At 39.3% G+C, this 15632-nt stretch overlaps 1 protein-coding gene across 1 annotated transcript in view; it reads left to right on the top strand.

Annotated features, from left to right (window-relative positions):
- Nucleotides 1-15632, top strand: part of CCDC175 (coiled-coil domain containing 175) — a 78490-nt gene that overhangs the window by 19278 nt on the left and 43580 nt on the right. The window contains exons 6-8 of the mRNA XM_069597518.1: nucleotides 5999-6121; nucleotides 9658-9767; nucleotides 14308-14389. Coding sequence (XP_069453619.1) covers nucleotides 5999-6121; nucleotides 9658-9767; nucleotides 14308-14389 — 315 coding nt within the window. The remainder of the gene's footprint in view (nucleotides 1-5998; nucleotides 6122-9657; nucleotides 9768-14307; nucleotides 14390-15632) is intronic.

Below are 15632 nucleotides of genomic sequence, written 5' to 3'. Positions count from 1 at the left end.
GATTGGTTAGATTTCTGTGATTGTGGTTTTCAGTCTGTCTGCCCTCTGATGGAGAAGGATAAGAGGCTTATGGAAGCTTCCTGATGGGAGAGACTGACTGAGGGGGAAACTAAGTCTTGTTCTCATGGGCGGGGCCATGCTCAGTAAATCTTTAATCCAATTTTCTGTTGATGGGTGGAGCTGTGTTCCCTACCTGTTATTTACCTGGGTCCAAACTATTGTGCCATTAGTGAAGATAATGGCCTTCAAAAGGTCCCATGCACACACTGGTACACTCAGTGCCCCCAACCCTGCAGCAGGCAACCGCCAACCCACGCCTCCGCAGGAGACTCCTGGACACTCCCGGGCAAGTCTCAGTTAGTCTCTTGTGGGGTCTCTGCTCCTTTCTCCTGGGTAGTGGTGCACACAAGGTTCTGTTTGTGCCCTCCAAGAGTCTATTTCCTCAGTCTTATGTAAGTTCTGGCAGCTCTATGGTGGGGTTAATAAGCAACCTCTTTCGAGAAGGCTTATGCCATACTCAAGTCTGCTGCACCCAGAGCCCCTGCCTCTGCAGCATTCCACTGCTGACCCATACCTCCATAGGAGACCCTCAAACACAGTTCTGTCTCAGTCTCTGTGGGGTCTCTGGATCCTGGTGCACACAAGGTTTGTTTGAGCCCTCTGAGCGTCTCCGGTGGGTATGTGGTTTGATTCTAAATGTGATTTCGCCCCTCCTACTGTCTTGCTGGGGCTTCTCCTATGCCCTTGGATGTGGGCTATCTCCTCAAAGTCACTCCAGAGCTGCACGGCTGTTTTGGGTAAGGGGTGGGGATTTTCAGAAATTTGGTCACTGCCCACTTTCTGGCTTTTTATGGTCAGCTTTCAAATTGTCATGGCACTTGTAGGTGTTTCATTTAGCATATGCTAATATATTACAATGAGCATATAAAGAGGCTCGAGGTCAACTGAAAGTCAAATTTTCTGCCATCCTGCGCCTATCTACGGTTTAACCAGTTTTCGTAGTATCTTGTTTTTCTCCATGGCTTTGTCCCCTGCCCTCTTCGTTCTTGTCTCAGTTTGGTTCTTGTGATTGTTTCCATGATGCGTGCAAAGTTGCTTCAGTTGTGTCTGACTCTTTGTGACCCTATGGACCATAGCCTGCCAGGCTCCTCTGTCCTTGGGATACTCTAGTTATGAGTACTGGAGTGGGTTGCCATGCCCTCCTCCAGGGGATCTTCCTAACTCACAACTTTACACCTCCTGCATTAGCAGGCAAGTTCTTTACCACTAGCACCACCTTTTTTCATGATAAAACTATTCATAAGTTCCAGTTAGGTCTGAGAGTTTTTATCCTTTAAAGCACCTATGTCTTCATAAACAGTTTTACACTAAAACCATGGATTTTTTAAAAAAGTGTAAATATCTCAGCCTTAGTCATCCTCAGAACAGGTGCTTTGTGAAGTCATTGGCAAGGGGTCCTTTGGGCAGTCTGCAACCACCAACCAGAATTTGTAAAAGTCGAGCTCCATGGACCTTTTCAGAGGAAGAAACCATTGTTACCCTGCACTGCAGTTCTGGAGTCAACTGAAATCCGTGGCTCCTGTCACTGGGCTAGATCTTGCTTGGATTTATTATTATTTCAGTGAAATGGTATCAGAATAATAAGAACCAAAATGGGTTTTTCCTCTTTTCTTTCTCTACCCTCAACAATGCTGAGAGGACTTAATTTCACCCACTGTTTCCAGCCCTCTGCTTGACTTTCTCTCTGAGTAGTCCAGAACTCCCACACTGGAGGGGCTCACTGAAGTTACAGGGGTAAAAAGGTCGCTTTTTTTTTTTACTTCTGCTGGGGCTGAAACAATGGTCAATGGTGGCCTGAGTATTACCAACATTTGCCCACCAGAAGGAAGACTCCACCAGGCAGGGATTTTGTCTGTCTTTTTGTTGCTGGATTCTAGCACCATGATGGGTGCCTGGCATACCTTGCATGTATACTATTACTGTATTGAGAGATTGAGTTTCTAACTTCATTTTAAGCCCTAGAGAGAAGTTTCCACCCTCTCCCATCCCTCCCTATTATTTAATATAAAGAATATAATATATATATATATTATAATATATAATAAATATTATATAAAACATAATATATATTTTACATAAAATTTTTAAAAGGAAGCCCAGAGGGACTTCAGATTGAGGATTTGAGAATATGATAGGTTCTCCTTCCTTTTGTGGATAGTGTTTCTCAGTCAAAAGCACTAATTCAATGAATAAGTGTGGCTTTACAAAAACAGGTAGTGGCTGGATTTGGCCCACAGGTAGTAGTTTGCCTACCCTTGGTCTAGTGCCCTGGGAGAAAAGGAAAAGCCTTAGAGTACTCAGATGCAAATAGCAAAAGCCTTGACTCAAACTTGCTTAAATAGTAAGGGCATTTATCATCTTACACAGTAGGAATTCCCAAGGTAGGGCAGACTCCAGGACTAATTCAGTGACTCATCCCTCTTCCATCTTGCATTTTAAGGCTGGTTTCCCTCATCATCACAAGATGCCTGCCAGTGACAACTCGACTGTATGCTTCCATATTCACATAGAAGAAGAAAACCTTTCCCAACCAGGGGCATACGTCTTCTTGCCAGGTTAAGATAGTGCCCACCTCAGAATACTAATGGATCCTAAGGGAATGCATGTACTAGTGGGCTAGACCAGCTAGGGTGGATATTAAGGAGTCAACCATTGATGCTCACTAAATGCACACCATATGCCATGGTGTTAAGCTTGTTAATGCCCTTTATTTCAAATGAGAAAGGAAAACCTGTTTATAGCTGTCAAGAGTCTTCAAACACACAGTCTCCTCTAACACAAAACAGAATTGTTTTTGTTAATATTATTTCTATAATTACAAGACTTTGGGAGAAGTTTTAAGCCAAAGAATGAGGACAGAATATCAATTTTCAATAAAATTTATTATCACCAATTTCATTTAAATGCACCTGTGCCCTAGTGCAGAGATAATTGATAATGATTACATTCATTCAGAGTAGCCACTTGGAGTGAATTGGCTGATGACTGATGGAAAACCACACCACTATATATTTTCATTAATTCTTTAATATAAAGTTAAATATGCTTTCTCAGGCCTTACTGCTCACTTGCCTTGCTCTTGATAATTCACCTTGCCAACAAATCCATGATGTGTTTGATTTTGATAAGAAGGTGACTCATTTAAGTAGGATCTGACAGGTAATCACAATATGTTTGATCTTAGTAAAATTGTTATTTATCCTGTTAACGAAAATAGTCGATAAACAATCTATAATAAGAACAGAAAAGAGTTTTATTTGAGTCAAACTAAGAACTAGTTCAGAAGCCACCTTCCCAGATTACTCCAAGGAGCTGTTCTGGAAAAGCAGGGTTTTCAGCACAGTTTTATATCTTGTCAGAACAAAGACTACTGAACAAGTCAGAGTAACATTTCTTCAACGTTCTGAAAAAGAAAAAAAAAAAAAAAGAACAGACCAGCACCTGGGAAGGGAGTCTTATCATCAAAGGAGTAACAACATACTTAGCATCCCTGGAAGAGGGACATTTAATCTTTATTTTTAACATGAATTTTCTTATTAATGTTTCCTTTTCTTAAATAGTTACAGCTGATGTAGAATGCAGATATGATAGACCAAGAAAAGGCTATTTTAGTTAGCATAAAATTCAGGTTAGCTGATGTATAAGCCAGAGTGACTTCCTTATATCTCAATATGTGAAAATTTATCAGTTTCCAACAGGTTGGTGACCCCCTTCTATGGGTCCTTTGCCCAGTGTCGCAAATGCCAGTCAAACGAAACAGGGTTCGGTATAGCAAATCAGGAACTCAATTCATTGATTAAGGAACAGAGAAGAGAGAGCTTCTGCTCTAAATACACCATCTTCCTGAAGGAAGGAGAGTAAACGAATTCTCAGGAGTAGGAGGCAGCAGTCATCAGGGCTCTAGGAAAGGGGTGGAGATTTATAGAACCAGGGCAACTGGAGCATGCGCGGTCTTTCATGCTTCCTTGCACAGGGCGTGAGTTGCGCCTCCTGCTGCTGCTGCTGCTGCTGCTGCTGCTGCTGCTGCTGCTGCTGCTGCTGCTGCTGCTGCTGCTGCTGCTGCTGCTGCTGCTGCTAAATCGCTTCAGTCATGTCGGACTCTGCGACCCCATAGACGGTAGCCCACCAGGCTTCCCCGTCCCTGGGATTCACCAAGCAAGAACACTGGAGTGGTTTGCCTAGTAGAGTACAAATACCCTGTTTGAGGAGAGATCTTAACATGGTAAAGAAGCAAAGTTAACTTTCCAACACCTCAGGTCTTATGTGCACAGGAAGGGCATTCCTGTGGTCAAGTCACACAGCCAGTTCAGGGCATTTGACCACCTAATATCTCTTACGGCATAGCCACAAAGCATTTCTGCCAAATACCGGGTGCTTTTGAAACAGAGATAAATCAAAGCAAGGATCCATTATTTCTCAGAGCTGGTATGGGTGACACAATGGTAAGTTGTTCAAGGCTGTGAGCTGCCCTACCTTCAATAATTTTGGTTTTGGTCTGTTTTATTCCTCATTAAATAATGTGAATTTAAATTTCTGAACAATTCTTAATTCCTTCCTTTGACTCTCCTCTGTTCAGTTCAGTTCAGTCGTTCAGTCGTGTCCGACTCTTTGCGACCCCATGAATCACAGCACGCCAGGCCTCCCTGTCCATCACCAACTCCCAGAGTTCACTCAGACTCACGTCCATCGAGTCCGTGATGCCCCCCAGCCATCTCATCCTCGGTCGTCCCCTTTTCCTCCTGCCCCCAATCCCTCCCAGCATCAGAGTCTTTTCCAGTGAGTCAACTCTTCGCATGAGGTGGCCAAAGTACTGGAATTTCAGCTTTAGCATCATTCCTTCCAAAGAAATCCCAGGGCTGATCTCTTCAGAATGGACTTGTTGGATCTCCTTGCAGTTCAGGGGACTCTCAAGAGTCTTCTCCAACACCACAGTTCAAAAGCATCAATTCTTCTGTGCTCAGCCTTCTTCACAGTCCAACTCTCACATCCATACATGACCACAGGAAAAACCATAGCCTTGACTAGATGGACCTTAGTTGGCAAAGTAATGTCTCTGCTTTTGAATATGCTATCTAGGTTGACCATAACTTTTCTTCCAAGGAGTAAGCATCTTTTAATTTCATGGCTGCAATCACCATCTGCAGTGATTTTGGAGCCCCAAAAAATAAAGCCTGACACTGTTTCCACTGTTTCCCCATCTATTTCCCATGAAGTGATGGGACTGGATGCCATGATCTTCGTTTTCTGAATGTTGAGCTTTAAGCCAACTTTTTCACTCTCCTCTTTCACTTTCATCAAGAGGCTTTTTAGTTCCTCTTCACTTTCTGCCATAAGGATGGTGTCATCTGCATATCTGAGGTGATCGATATTTCTCCCGCCAATCTTGATTCCAGCTTGTGTTTCTTCCATTCCAGCGTTTCTCATGATGTACTCTGCATAGAAGTTAAATAAGCAGGGTGACAATATATAGCCTTGAAGTACTCCTTTTCCTATTTGGAACCAGTCTGTTGTTCCATGTTCAGTTCTAACTGTTGCTTCCTGACCTGCATACAGATTTCTCAAGAGGCTCCTAATGTGCTGTAAATCTTTTTTTTAATTTTATATATTATTGTATTTTACCAGTAATTTTTTTTGTTTTACTAGTAAATTTTAGAACAAAAGCTACTTTTATAATTTGCTTTTAATGATCATTGTTTTATTGTGACTCTAAATTTACTAGTTCAACATTTCGTAATTACAGTTCAGTCTTTGTGACTTATTATTTTCCTTTGATGCCTCAAAATAAGCCCAAACCTGCTTGTTTTAATTTGATAAAATACTTAGGTTAAATATGGTATATGTAAATATGAATTAGGTTGGCAAAAATTTTTTAAAGGATTTCCTAAGCTTTGTTGTCATCTTAAGCTTTAGGTTTGGTTTATTATGTTTATTAATACAGATTGAAGAATATAAAAAACTCTGTGAACTTAAGAGAGAAGAAACTTATGCAAAGAAGAAAGAATTGGATAAATTAAGGCTTACAATGACAAAAATGAGAGAAACTGTTACTACGAGCACAGTGGTAAGAAAAAATAAAAACTAGTTTTTCATGTCTGACCCCAGGCTTCTCAATATACACTGCCTTAAACATAGCAGGAGGTTTTTTAAAAAAGGAGTTGATTTTAATTCATCTTCATGCCATTCTGGGGAGAATGTTTTGAGCATGTTAACGTTTTCTGACATATTATTTAAAGTGTCATAGTGCAGTTATGTTTTCTTCAGGAATATGACGAAAAGAAGTAAGTTTGGAATGCCTTAGGTATAAATTGCATTTAATGGACTGCCCAACCAAGAAATTGAACCCAGGCCTCCCTCAGTGCAGGCAGATGCTTTACTGCCTGAGCTACACATGAAGTCCCTTTAATGGGCCAAAGTACTATAAAACTGGTTTTAAAAAACACATATAGAACTGACCAAATGCATACAGAACCTTATGTAATGTTTCTGTGAGATTGCTTTATTCTGTATAACCAAGTGAATAACCATGGACAGGTTCCTTATTTCTGAATATGTGATAATCAAACAGAATTTGGGCTCTCCATTTATACTGGGTATAAGAACATTAATATGCACTTTTACTTTTAAAAATTGGTAACATTGATTGAAAAAGCCAGTACTGTGATAGTCAGTACTTTAAAATAAGGTTACCTCATTTTAAAGATGAGAAAACTGAGCTTATGGAGGTGACTATAGTTGAAGAGGTCAATGCTAATACTACTTCTATGTTAATTAAAATAGAAACACCTGTAATCTATCATAATTAGTTGAATTAATGAGTCTTTAGTGATTTCTTCTATCTGTTTTGAATTGTTATTTAGTCACTAAGTCATGTCTGATTCTTTGTGACCTCATGGACTGTGGCCCACCTGGTTCCTCTGTCCATGGGACTTTCCAGGCAAGAATACTGGAGTGAGTTGCCATTTACTGCTCTAGGGGATCTTTCCCATCCAGGGATCGAACCCACATCTCCTGCATTGGCAGGTGGATCCTTACTGCTGTGCCACCAGGGAAGTCCTCCATCTGTATTGAGAATTACATGTAAAACTATATGGGGCAATAGTAATACTAATATATATGTAACAGTTCTTATTAGAATGTCCAGTTAATTCCATTTATAGGGTAGTTCTGACCATTCTGGGCTTTCCTGGTGGCTCAGTGGTGAAGAATCCACCTGCCAATGCAGGAGATATGGGTTTGATCCCTGGGTTGGGAAGATCGCCTGAAGGAGGAAATGGCGACCCATTCCCAATATTCTTGCCTGGAGAATACCTTAGACAGAGGAGCCTGGTGGGCTTCAGTCCATGGGGTCATGAAGAGTCAGACGCAACTGAGTACCCATGCTTTTTTCCTTGGCCATTATAGTTACAATGCATCTATTATGACATCCAATTACAAAACACTAGTAAAACAAAAAAATTTCTCTGCATACAAGATCATTATCTGTTTTTTTCAAATATCAATGGAGTACGGAAGCATAAATCTAGCTAGGTTCAAAGAAGAATATGGGTTGGATAAAACAGATTTTATCTGCATGCCTAAGCATAAATTTAGGGCCTCATAAATTATGTCACACTTACCAGTTAGCTTGGAAAAATGAAGTATATGTTCCTTAACCTGTGCTCCAGAGATCTCTAAGGCCAGATAAGACAAGGCTTGAGGTATCAGGGATACTCACCTCAAGTGTCTCTCTCTCTTTGGTTACTAAGTCATATCCAACTCTTGCGACCTCATGGACTATAGCCCACCAGACTCCTCTGTCCATTGGAGTCTCCAAGCAAGAATCCTTGAGTGGGTTGCCATTTCCTTCTCCAGGGGATCTTCCCAACCCAGGGATTGAACCCGGGTCTCCTCCTCTGCAGGCAGATTCTTTACCGACTGAGCTATGAGGAAAACCCAGTGTCTCTCTACCTCCCCCAATCCAACACTCCATCCCACCTTACCGGTGGAGAATAGTGTTTAAAGCACAATGGCAGTATCACAGAGGCTTCCCAGGTGGCTCAGTGGTAAAGAACCAGCTTGCTAATTCAGGATAGGCAGGTTCGATCCCTGGGTCAGTTAGATGCCCTGGAGTAAAAAATGGCAACCCCCTCCAGTATTCATGCCTGGAAAATTCCACGGACAGAGGAGCCTGGAAGGCTACAGTTCATGGGGTCTTGAAAGAGTCAGACATGACTGAGCATGAGCTTCACATACATATCAGAGAAGCCTGCATCTGAATCTCAGCTTCACTAACCCAGAGTTTCCTTGTCTATAGTACGGAGGTCGTAGGACTGCCTACTTCAAAGGACTTTTGTGGAGAAGGAATGAGGTCATGTCTATAAGGCTTTTAGCTGAGTGCTTTGTATTTGGTAAAGTTTGTTGTGGTTGATGTTGTTATTTCCTGAGATTAGAAAACAACATTTTGGCCATGAACTTGAGACTACTGGGAGTTTCAGGTTCACCTTCATGCGGCGCTTTTGGTTTAGAAAACTTTGCAACCAGATCAAGCTAATGTGATTCTGGGCAGAAAAGAACAGTGTATGATTGATTCTCAAGGTGCCCTACAGTCCAGGGCGGGGAGGTTAGAGGGCTAGAGGCAACGAATATCAGGCTGGACAGGCCTTGAGCATATAGTCACTAATCTTGATGATCAGTCAGAGTCCCTTGGACAGTCTACTGACTTTTGATGGCAGTTCTAGGATTTCAAACTCCTGTTAACACTGGAACTATGGTCCACAAGTTCAGTCATATGAGTGCTTTAGAGAAAAAAAGTTTGGGGAGCTTTCCCTCACCTGTCTCACCTGACATGACTGAGAGTGCCTCTATACCTCTGACATATGTTCTCTGACCCCACATTGGTGTGCAGGATTGGGGGAAGTTAAATAATCTGCCCAGGGTAACTCTATGCAGAGAGCAAAGGAATCTGTTTGATTAGCTTTCCTCTCAGCTCCACTTTCCCTCACAAGTGGAAATGCAGATCTAAGCTCCAATAAATTTGCCTTCCCTTTTCCTTTACTAAAACTGTGTTATAAAATTATCTGCTTCACTATGAATTTTCTTCATTCATAGTTCTTTCTTTTAATTATGATAACATTTTTTCATCATACCCAATTTTTCCGTTTCCAAAATGCTGATTAAGTATTAAGAAAAAATCTTCAGCATGAACATAGCTATCAAATAAGGCAAAATACCTGATTTGTTTTGACTTTTAAAATAATACTCATTCCAGTATTCTGGAATAACATTTTGAAAATGATTATTAAAATGTATATTTAATTTTTAAAATGGTATTCAAGATGAATTCATGTCTTTAAAGTTTTTTTTATATAGTTTTTACATTCCTATTGCTGTAATTCATTTCTCTTCCTCCCAAATTTTGTTTTTTGGTTTTTTTTTTTCTGATGATTTCAGGATTACTTCTGTCTCAGTTTGTTTTATAAAGAAACAAGTAATATAATGATTGATTTTTATTTTAACTAAAGGCACTCCCAGTATAAAAGATGAATGGATGATACGTGAATATTTAATGAATTGAACTGCTGTCATGAGTCATTTGATGATTTATTGAATTTTCAACAGGTTCTTAGTGATCACAATTTAGAAATAGCAAGACTACAGGAATCAATAAGAGAGTGGGAACAGAAGGTTGAAGACATGAAGAAATCTTGTAAGATCCTGGAGGATAAAATGTAAGGATAATACTTTCTTTTCACTGAAGCATTTCTAGATGTGATGTTGCTTTCATTAGAAAATTTTTTCTAATATTAGATGAAAATTATATTCTCTTAGTTTACTAAAGTTTCTGTGATTTTCAGCTTTATAGAACCACATCTTCATTTTGAAATTAACCAGTTTTTCAAATGATTAGGAGAAACAATTGAGGATGATGTGTTTAATTTAGGAAGAGGGATGGATTTGGGGGTATGGATTATCCTCATTTCAGTTCCTTACTCCCTGTAAACAAATATGCCCCTGGAGGAAGGCATTGCTGTAATGCTACAAACTCACCTAACCATGCTGTTACAATTGTTGCTCATAGTCAAAGAGGACTTGCAGAACTTGAGAAAATACAGGGAAGCCTCAAGGCAAAAACTTTTACCCAAGGAACGGAAACCAGAAACATAAGAAAATATTCCTTCCATTTCAAAGGTCACAGTCTTTGCTTCCTTTTATGATTCTCTTTATCTACATGCTGTGTTGTCTTCTCGGTGAGCCCGTGGCTAAGCATGGCTATTCTAAACACTCCGAGTTTACCTGGCACAGGTTCATCTACTTTAGAGACTGACTAACAGATTCTCCCAGGAGAATTCCCAGATTTCCCAACAAATACTGTTTAGCTCAGCTCTGGACAGGAAGGTGGGGTCTTTCAATATAAATATGGCTTCTGGGCTTACCCCTAGGGTTTGCCGACAGTTTAAAAGACAAATTGTGGTCTGAACAGTTTCCAAAAAAGACATGTAATTTCACATATAGAATCCTATTATAATATGACTCTTTTCTACATAGATTTGAATGTATTGCACTTAAAGTTACATCTCTAAAATAACAATTGCACCACAGTGCTACTCTACCATCAACTGTCCATAAAATATGCAATAATCTCTATACTCAGTACTAGATTTAAAAACAAAAAGCTCAAGTAACACAACAATTAAAAATCAGAATAAAAAAATCTTTTTCTTTGACAAAGTTAGTTTGAGTTGATATCTATTTCTTAAATACCAGGCAGAGAATCATCATGGAATTTACAGATTAACTCTTGAAATTATTTCTAGGGGTTATCATTAAAAGCCTTGCTGTTACACTGATGAAAAATTTTAAATTTATAAGCAGTCTTCATGTTAGCTGATACTGATAAGTCGTTTCAGTCATGTCCGACTCTGTGCAACCCCATAGATGGCAGCCCACCAGGCTCTTCTATCCCTGGGATTCTCCAGGCAAGAATACTGAAGTGGGTTGTCATTTCCTCCTCCAACGCATGCATGCATGCTAAGTCGCTTCAGTCATGTCTGACTCCATGTGACCCTATGGACAGCAGCCCACCAGGCTCCTCTGTCCACAGGATTCTCTAGGCAAGAATACTGGAGTGGGTTGCCATTTCCTTCTCCATGTTAGCTAACTAGTTTTAAAAGCGTGTTCCAGAAGGAAATGGGGAGCGTCCCTGGTTGGCTCAATGGTAAAGAATCCACCTGCCAGTGCAAGAGACACAGGTTCGATCTCTGGTCTGGGAAGATCCCACAGGCCGTGGAGTAGCTAAGCCCACGCACCACAGCTGTTGAGCCTGTGCTCTAGAGCTGGGGATCTGTAACTACTGAACTCAGATGCTGCAGTTCCTGAAGTATGTGTGTCCGGGAGCCCATGTTCTGAAGCAGAAGAAGCCACCACGGTGAGAAGCCTGCGTATCACAGCCAGAGGGGCCCCTGTTCACTGTAACTGGAGAAAAGCCCATGCAGCAAAGACCCAGCTCGGTCAAAGATAAAATAAATAAAAATAAATAAAATAAATAGAAATTTTTTAAAAAAGAAGGAAATGGGGATTCATTGATCTTTCATTTTGAATGGCTCAACTTTTTTTTTTTAATTCCAGTTTTTTAAGAGTTTTCATGTAGAATCTCACTGAGAAAAAGTGCTTTTGACTAATTTGGTGATTGAGGATATTTACCTCCCCCCTTTTTATTAATAAAACTTTACTTTTTCCTCTTTATTACTTCCAAATTAAAAGAAAATTCTCTGTATTTTTATTTTCTCACTTAGTTCCTTTTTTCTAACTTTGGTGGTGGAGGGAAGCAGCTCAGTTCTTGTTTGGTGAATTTAAAGAATCAAAATGTTATTTTTATAATATCTATAAGATTCTTTAAATTAAACAAGAAACTAAATAATTTGCATAAGGTTATCTTCTTAATGATCTATAAGTCTTAATTCCCCGTGTCCCGCCCACCATGAATTCTTTAACTTGCAAGTTCATCATCTATTCTGAGGTCAAAATATTGAGAGAAAACAAAAATTACTCAATTCCAAGTTTAAATTAAATATGTGGAAATTTAATTAAATGTAAATTAATTAAATTATGTGGACAGTTAAGAGTACCTAAAATTTACTACAAGTCCATGAGAGGCACTGCTAGTTTAATCTTTCTTCTTTGTTATTATTAATATCCATAATGATGTATTTGCATAATAAAAGGCAAATCAGTACCTATCTTTCTAAATTGCTATGACCTTTCTTTGTCATTGACCTGGTTATCAGCATATGGGAACTGAGAGATTAGAAACTAAATATTGTATGTAAATGACATCCAATTTGTGACCCAAAGTATAGACTTGCCATTATAGTGCAGGAGGCTGTAACAATTATAGATGCTTTTTTTCCTTTAAAGTGCTGAAGTGGTTTCAAAATTGTCAAGGTCACCAATGACTTTCATCCTGCCAAATTTCAGTGATCTGGTCTAAAGTTTTTGAATTCTTAATAAAATTTGACACAGATGCTTACTTTCATCTTCTTGAAATGGTTTCTTCATCTGGCTTCCCAAACATCACCTTCTCTCATTTCACTTACCACACTGCTCCTTCTCAGGACCCTATACTTGAACCATTTCTTCTTTCTGTCTCTAAATTTTGGACTTCTCAGCCATTCACTATCCTCTATTCTGTACTCATACTCCCCGTACATGTCTTCATTCAGTCTCATTCTTTCTGTACCTCCAATGACTTCCATATTTATATATTCAGCCCTGACCTCTACAGGCATACAGTCTGCAGCTTATTTGACCTTAGCACTTGGAGAATTGAAGTGATAGTTTCTCAGCTGTGTCTGACTTTTTGCAATCCCATGGACTATAGCCCATCAGGATCCTCCATCCATGGAATTCTCCAGGCAAGCATACTGGAGTGAGTTGCCATTTCTACTCCAGGGATCTTCCTGACTTAGGGATCAAACCCAGTTCTCCCACATTGAGGGCAGATTCTTTGCCATCTGAGCCACCACACTTAAAGGATATCTCAAATATACATGTCCCAAACAGAATTCTTAATTTCCCATCTTCCTTTAGTCTTCCATATCACTGTTTACCTAATTACTCCAGCCAAAAAACTAGAAGTCATCCACCATTCTAGTTTTCCTCACTACCTAACCCTAACTCAACTAGGTAACTAACCTAACCTAACCCTAATCCAACTCTGCTGCTGCTGCTGCTAAGTCACTTCAGTCGTGTCCGACTCTGTGTGACCCCATAGATGGCAGCCCACCAGGCTCCTCCATCCCTGGGATTTTCCAGGCAAGAGTATTGGAGTGGGGTGCCATTGCCTTCTCTGAATCCAACTCTAACTCAAGCCAAATCCAAAAGCTTGTCCTATTGCCTTAATCTTCAAAATATGTCCTGAGTCCAACTACTTCTCACCAGCTCCAGCACTACAGCCTCAGTCTGAGCCACCATTATCTCTTCTAGACCTTTGCCATAGACTTCTACATAGTCTGTCTTCCTGTACTATTGTCTTTCTCTACCAAGTAGCCAGTCATCTTTACAAGATGTGAATCAGTTCCTGTCATTCCTTTCCTTAAAAAGTCCTCCCCTGATTTCCTTCAAAATAAAATCTGAACTTCTACCTTGTTCTCAAGACCCTATGTGATCTGGGCTGTGTCTGTCTCTTCAGCCTTTTCAAACTCCTGTCTTCATCTAATACACCAAGCATGTTCCTGTCCAGGTTATTATCACCTGCTGGTCTTTCTATATGAAAACTCTTCCTTAAGGTCTTCACCTATCTGGGCTCCTTCTCATCCTTCAGGTCTTTCACAAATTATTCCAAGAGATGTTCCCTAATCACCTGTCTACACTACCATCATCATTCTCAGGACTTCGCTATACTTTACCCTACTTTGCAGTCTTTTGATCATTTAACATTATCTGAAATATATATTTTTTGATAACTTACTTCTATTCTGCCTACTTCACTAGAGTATAATTTCCATGATGGTAGAGACTTTGCCTGTGCTGTATCTCCAGTATCTATATCATGTTCAGAGGGTAGGTATTCAAAAATTGCTTCTTAAATTAATATATAAATAAATATTAATACATCATATCAAAAGAGTAAAATTTTTGTTTATTTTAATGAATAGTAAATAAATATGTTGCATAGGGAGATGGACTGGAAGTTTCTGATATCATAAGTAAATGTGGTTTTTCTGGAAAACATGTCTTAATAGGAATTTATTTGGTTTCCTTTGTTCATAGGCTTTTTTTTAAGAATAACAAGAAAAAACTGGATGATTCATCAGATTTTGAAAAAAATGAATTACTGATGAAGATAAAACAGGTAGGAAGATAGAAATGATGGCTTTAAGTATAATTAATTTTTAGTTAACATTTTAAGTATGTGTGAAAATGTGAAATTTTCTCAAGATAGTATTATTTTCATTAACTAATAATAATTATGATCATGATCATTCACAGTAACTGATTTAAAGATCTTATCAAAAATCTGGAAGAAAATAGTGAAAATCACCTAAGCTGAGCATAAAAAAAAAATTTTGATTTTTTAAAAATGAGGATAGTTTAAAAGACCTCTGGGACAGCATCAGTGTGCTCTAATATTCAGATTATAGGGGGTCCCAGAAAGAGGAGAGAGAGAAAGGGGCAGAGAACATAATTAAATAAATAATAGCTGAAAATTATCCTAACCTGAGAAAGAAAATAGATATCTAAGTCCAGGAAGCACAAAAATTCCCAAACAAGATGAACCCAAAGAGGACTACACCAAGACACATTGTAATGAAAATGGAAAAAAAATAAAGATAAAGAGAGACTCTTAAAAGCTGCAAAAGAAAAACAACTGGCTGTATACAAGGGAACTCTGAGAAAACTATCAGCTGATGTTTTAGCAGAAGCTTTCTAGGCCAGAAAAAAAGTGGCATGATAAATTTAAAGTGATGAAAGGATAAAACATACACCCAGTTCACTACCTGGCAAGGCTGTCATTCAGATTTTAATGAAAGATGGAGTTTTATAGATATGCGAAAGCTGAAAGAGTTCAGCAGTACTAAACCTACTTTACAAGAGTTGTTAAAGGGACCTCTCTAAATAGAAAAGACCATAGCTAGAAATATGAAAATTACAAAAGGAAAAATTTCACTGGTAAAGGCAAGCATAAAGTTCAACCACTTATAAAGCTAGTGGGAAGGTCAAAATATAAATGCAGTAAAATCATCTATCCGCAATAAATAGTTAAGTTATACAAAAGCCAAAAAGATGGACAATATGACGTCAAACATACTAAATGTGTAGGGGTAGTAAAAATGCAGAGTTGTTAGAATGTGTTCAAACTTAAGATCATTAACTTCAGTTCAGTTCAGTTCAGTTGCTCAGTCGTGTCTGACTCTTTACCACCCCACGAACTGCAGCATGCCATGACTTCCTGTCCATCACCAACTCCTGGAGCCTACCCAAACTCATGTCCATTGAGTCAGTGATGCCATCCAACCATCTCATCTTCTGTCATCCCCTTCTCCTCCTGCCCCCAATCCCTCCCAGCATCAGGGTCTTTTCAAATGAGTCATTTC

Source organism: Ovis canadensis, chromosome 7 (genome assembly GCF_042477335.2).
Source record: "Ovis canadensis isolate MfBH-ARS-UI-01 breed Bighorn chromosome 7, ARS-UI_OviCan_v2, whole genome shotgun sequence".
Classification (NCBI taxonomy): Eukaryota; Metazoa; Chordata; class Mammalia; order Artiodactyla; family Bovidae; genus Ovis; species Ovis canadensis.
This window is presented reverse-complemented; position numbering and strand designations above follow the sequence as displayed.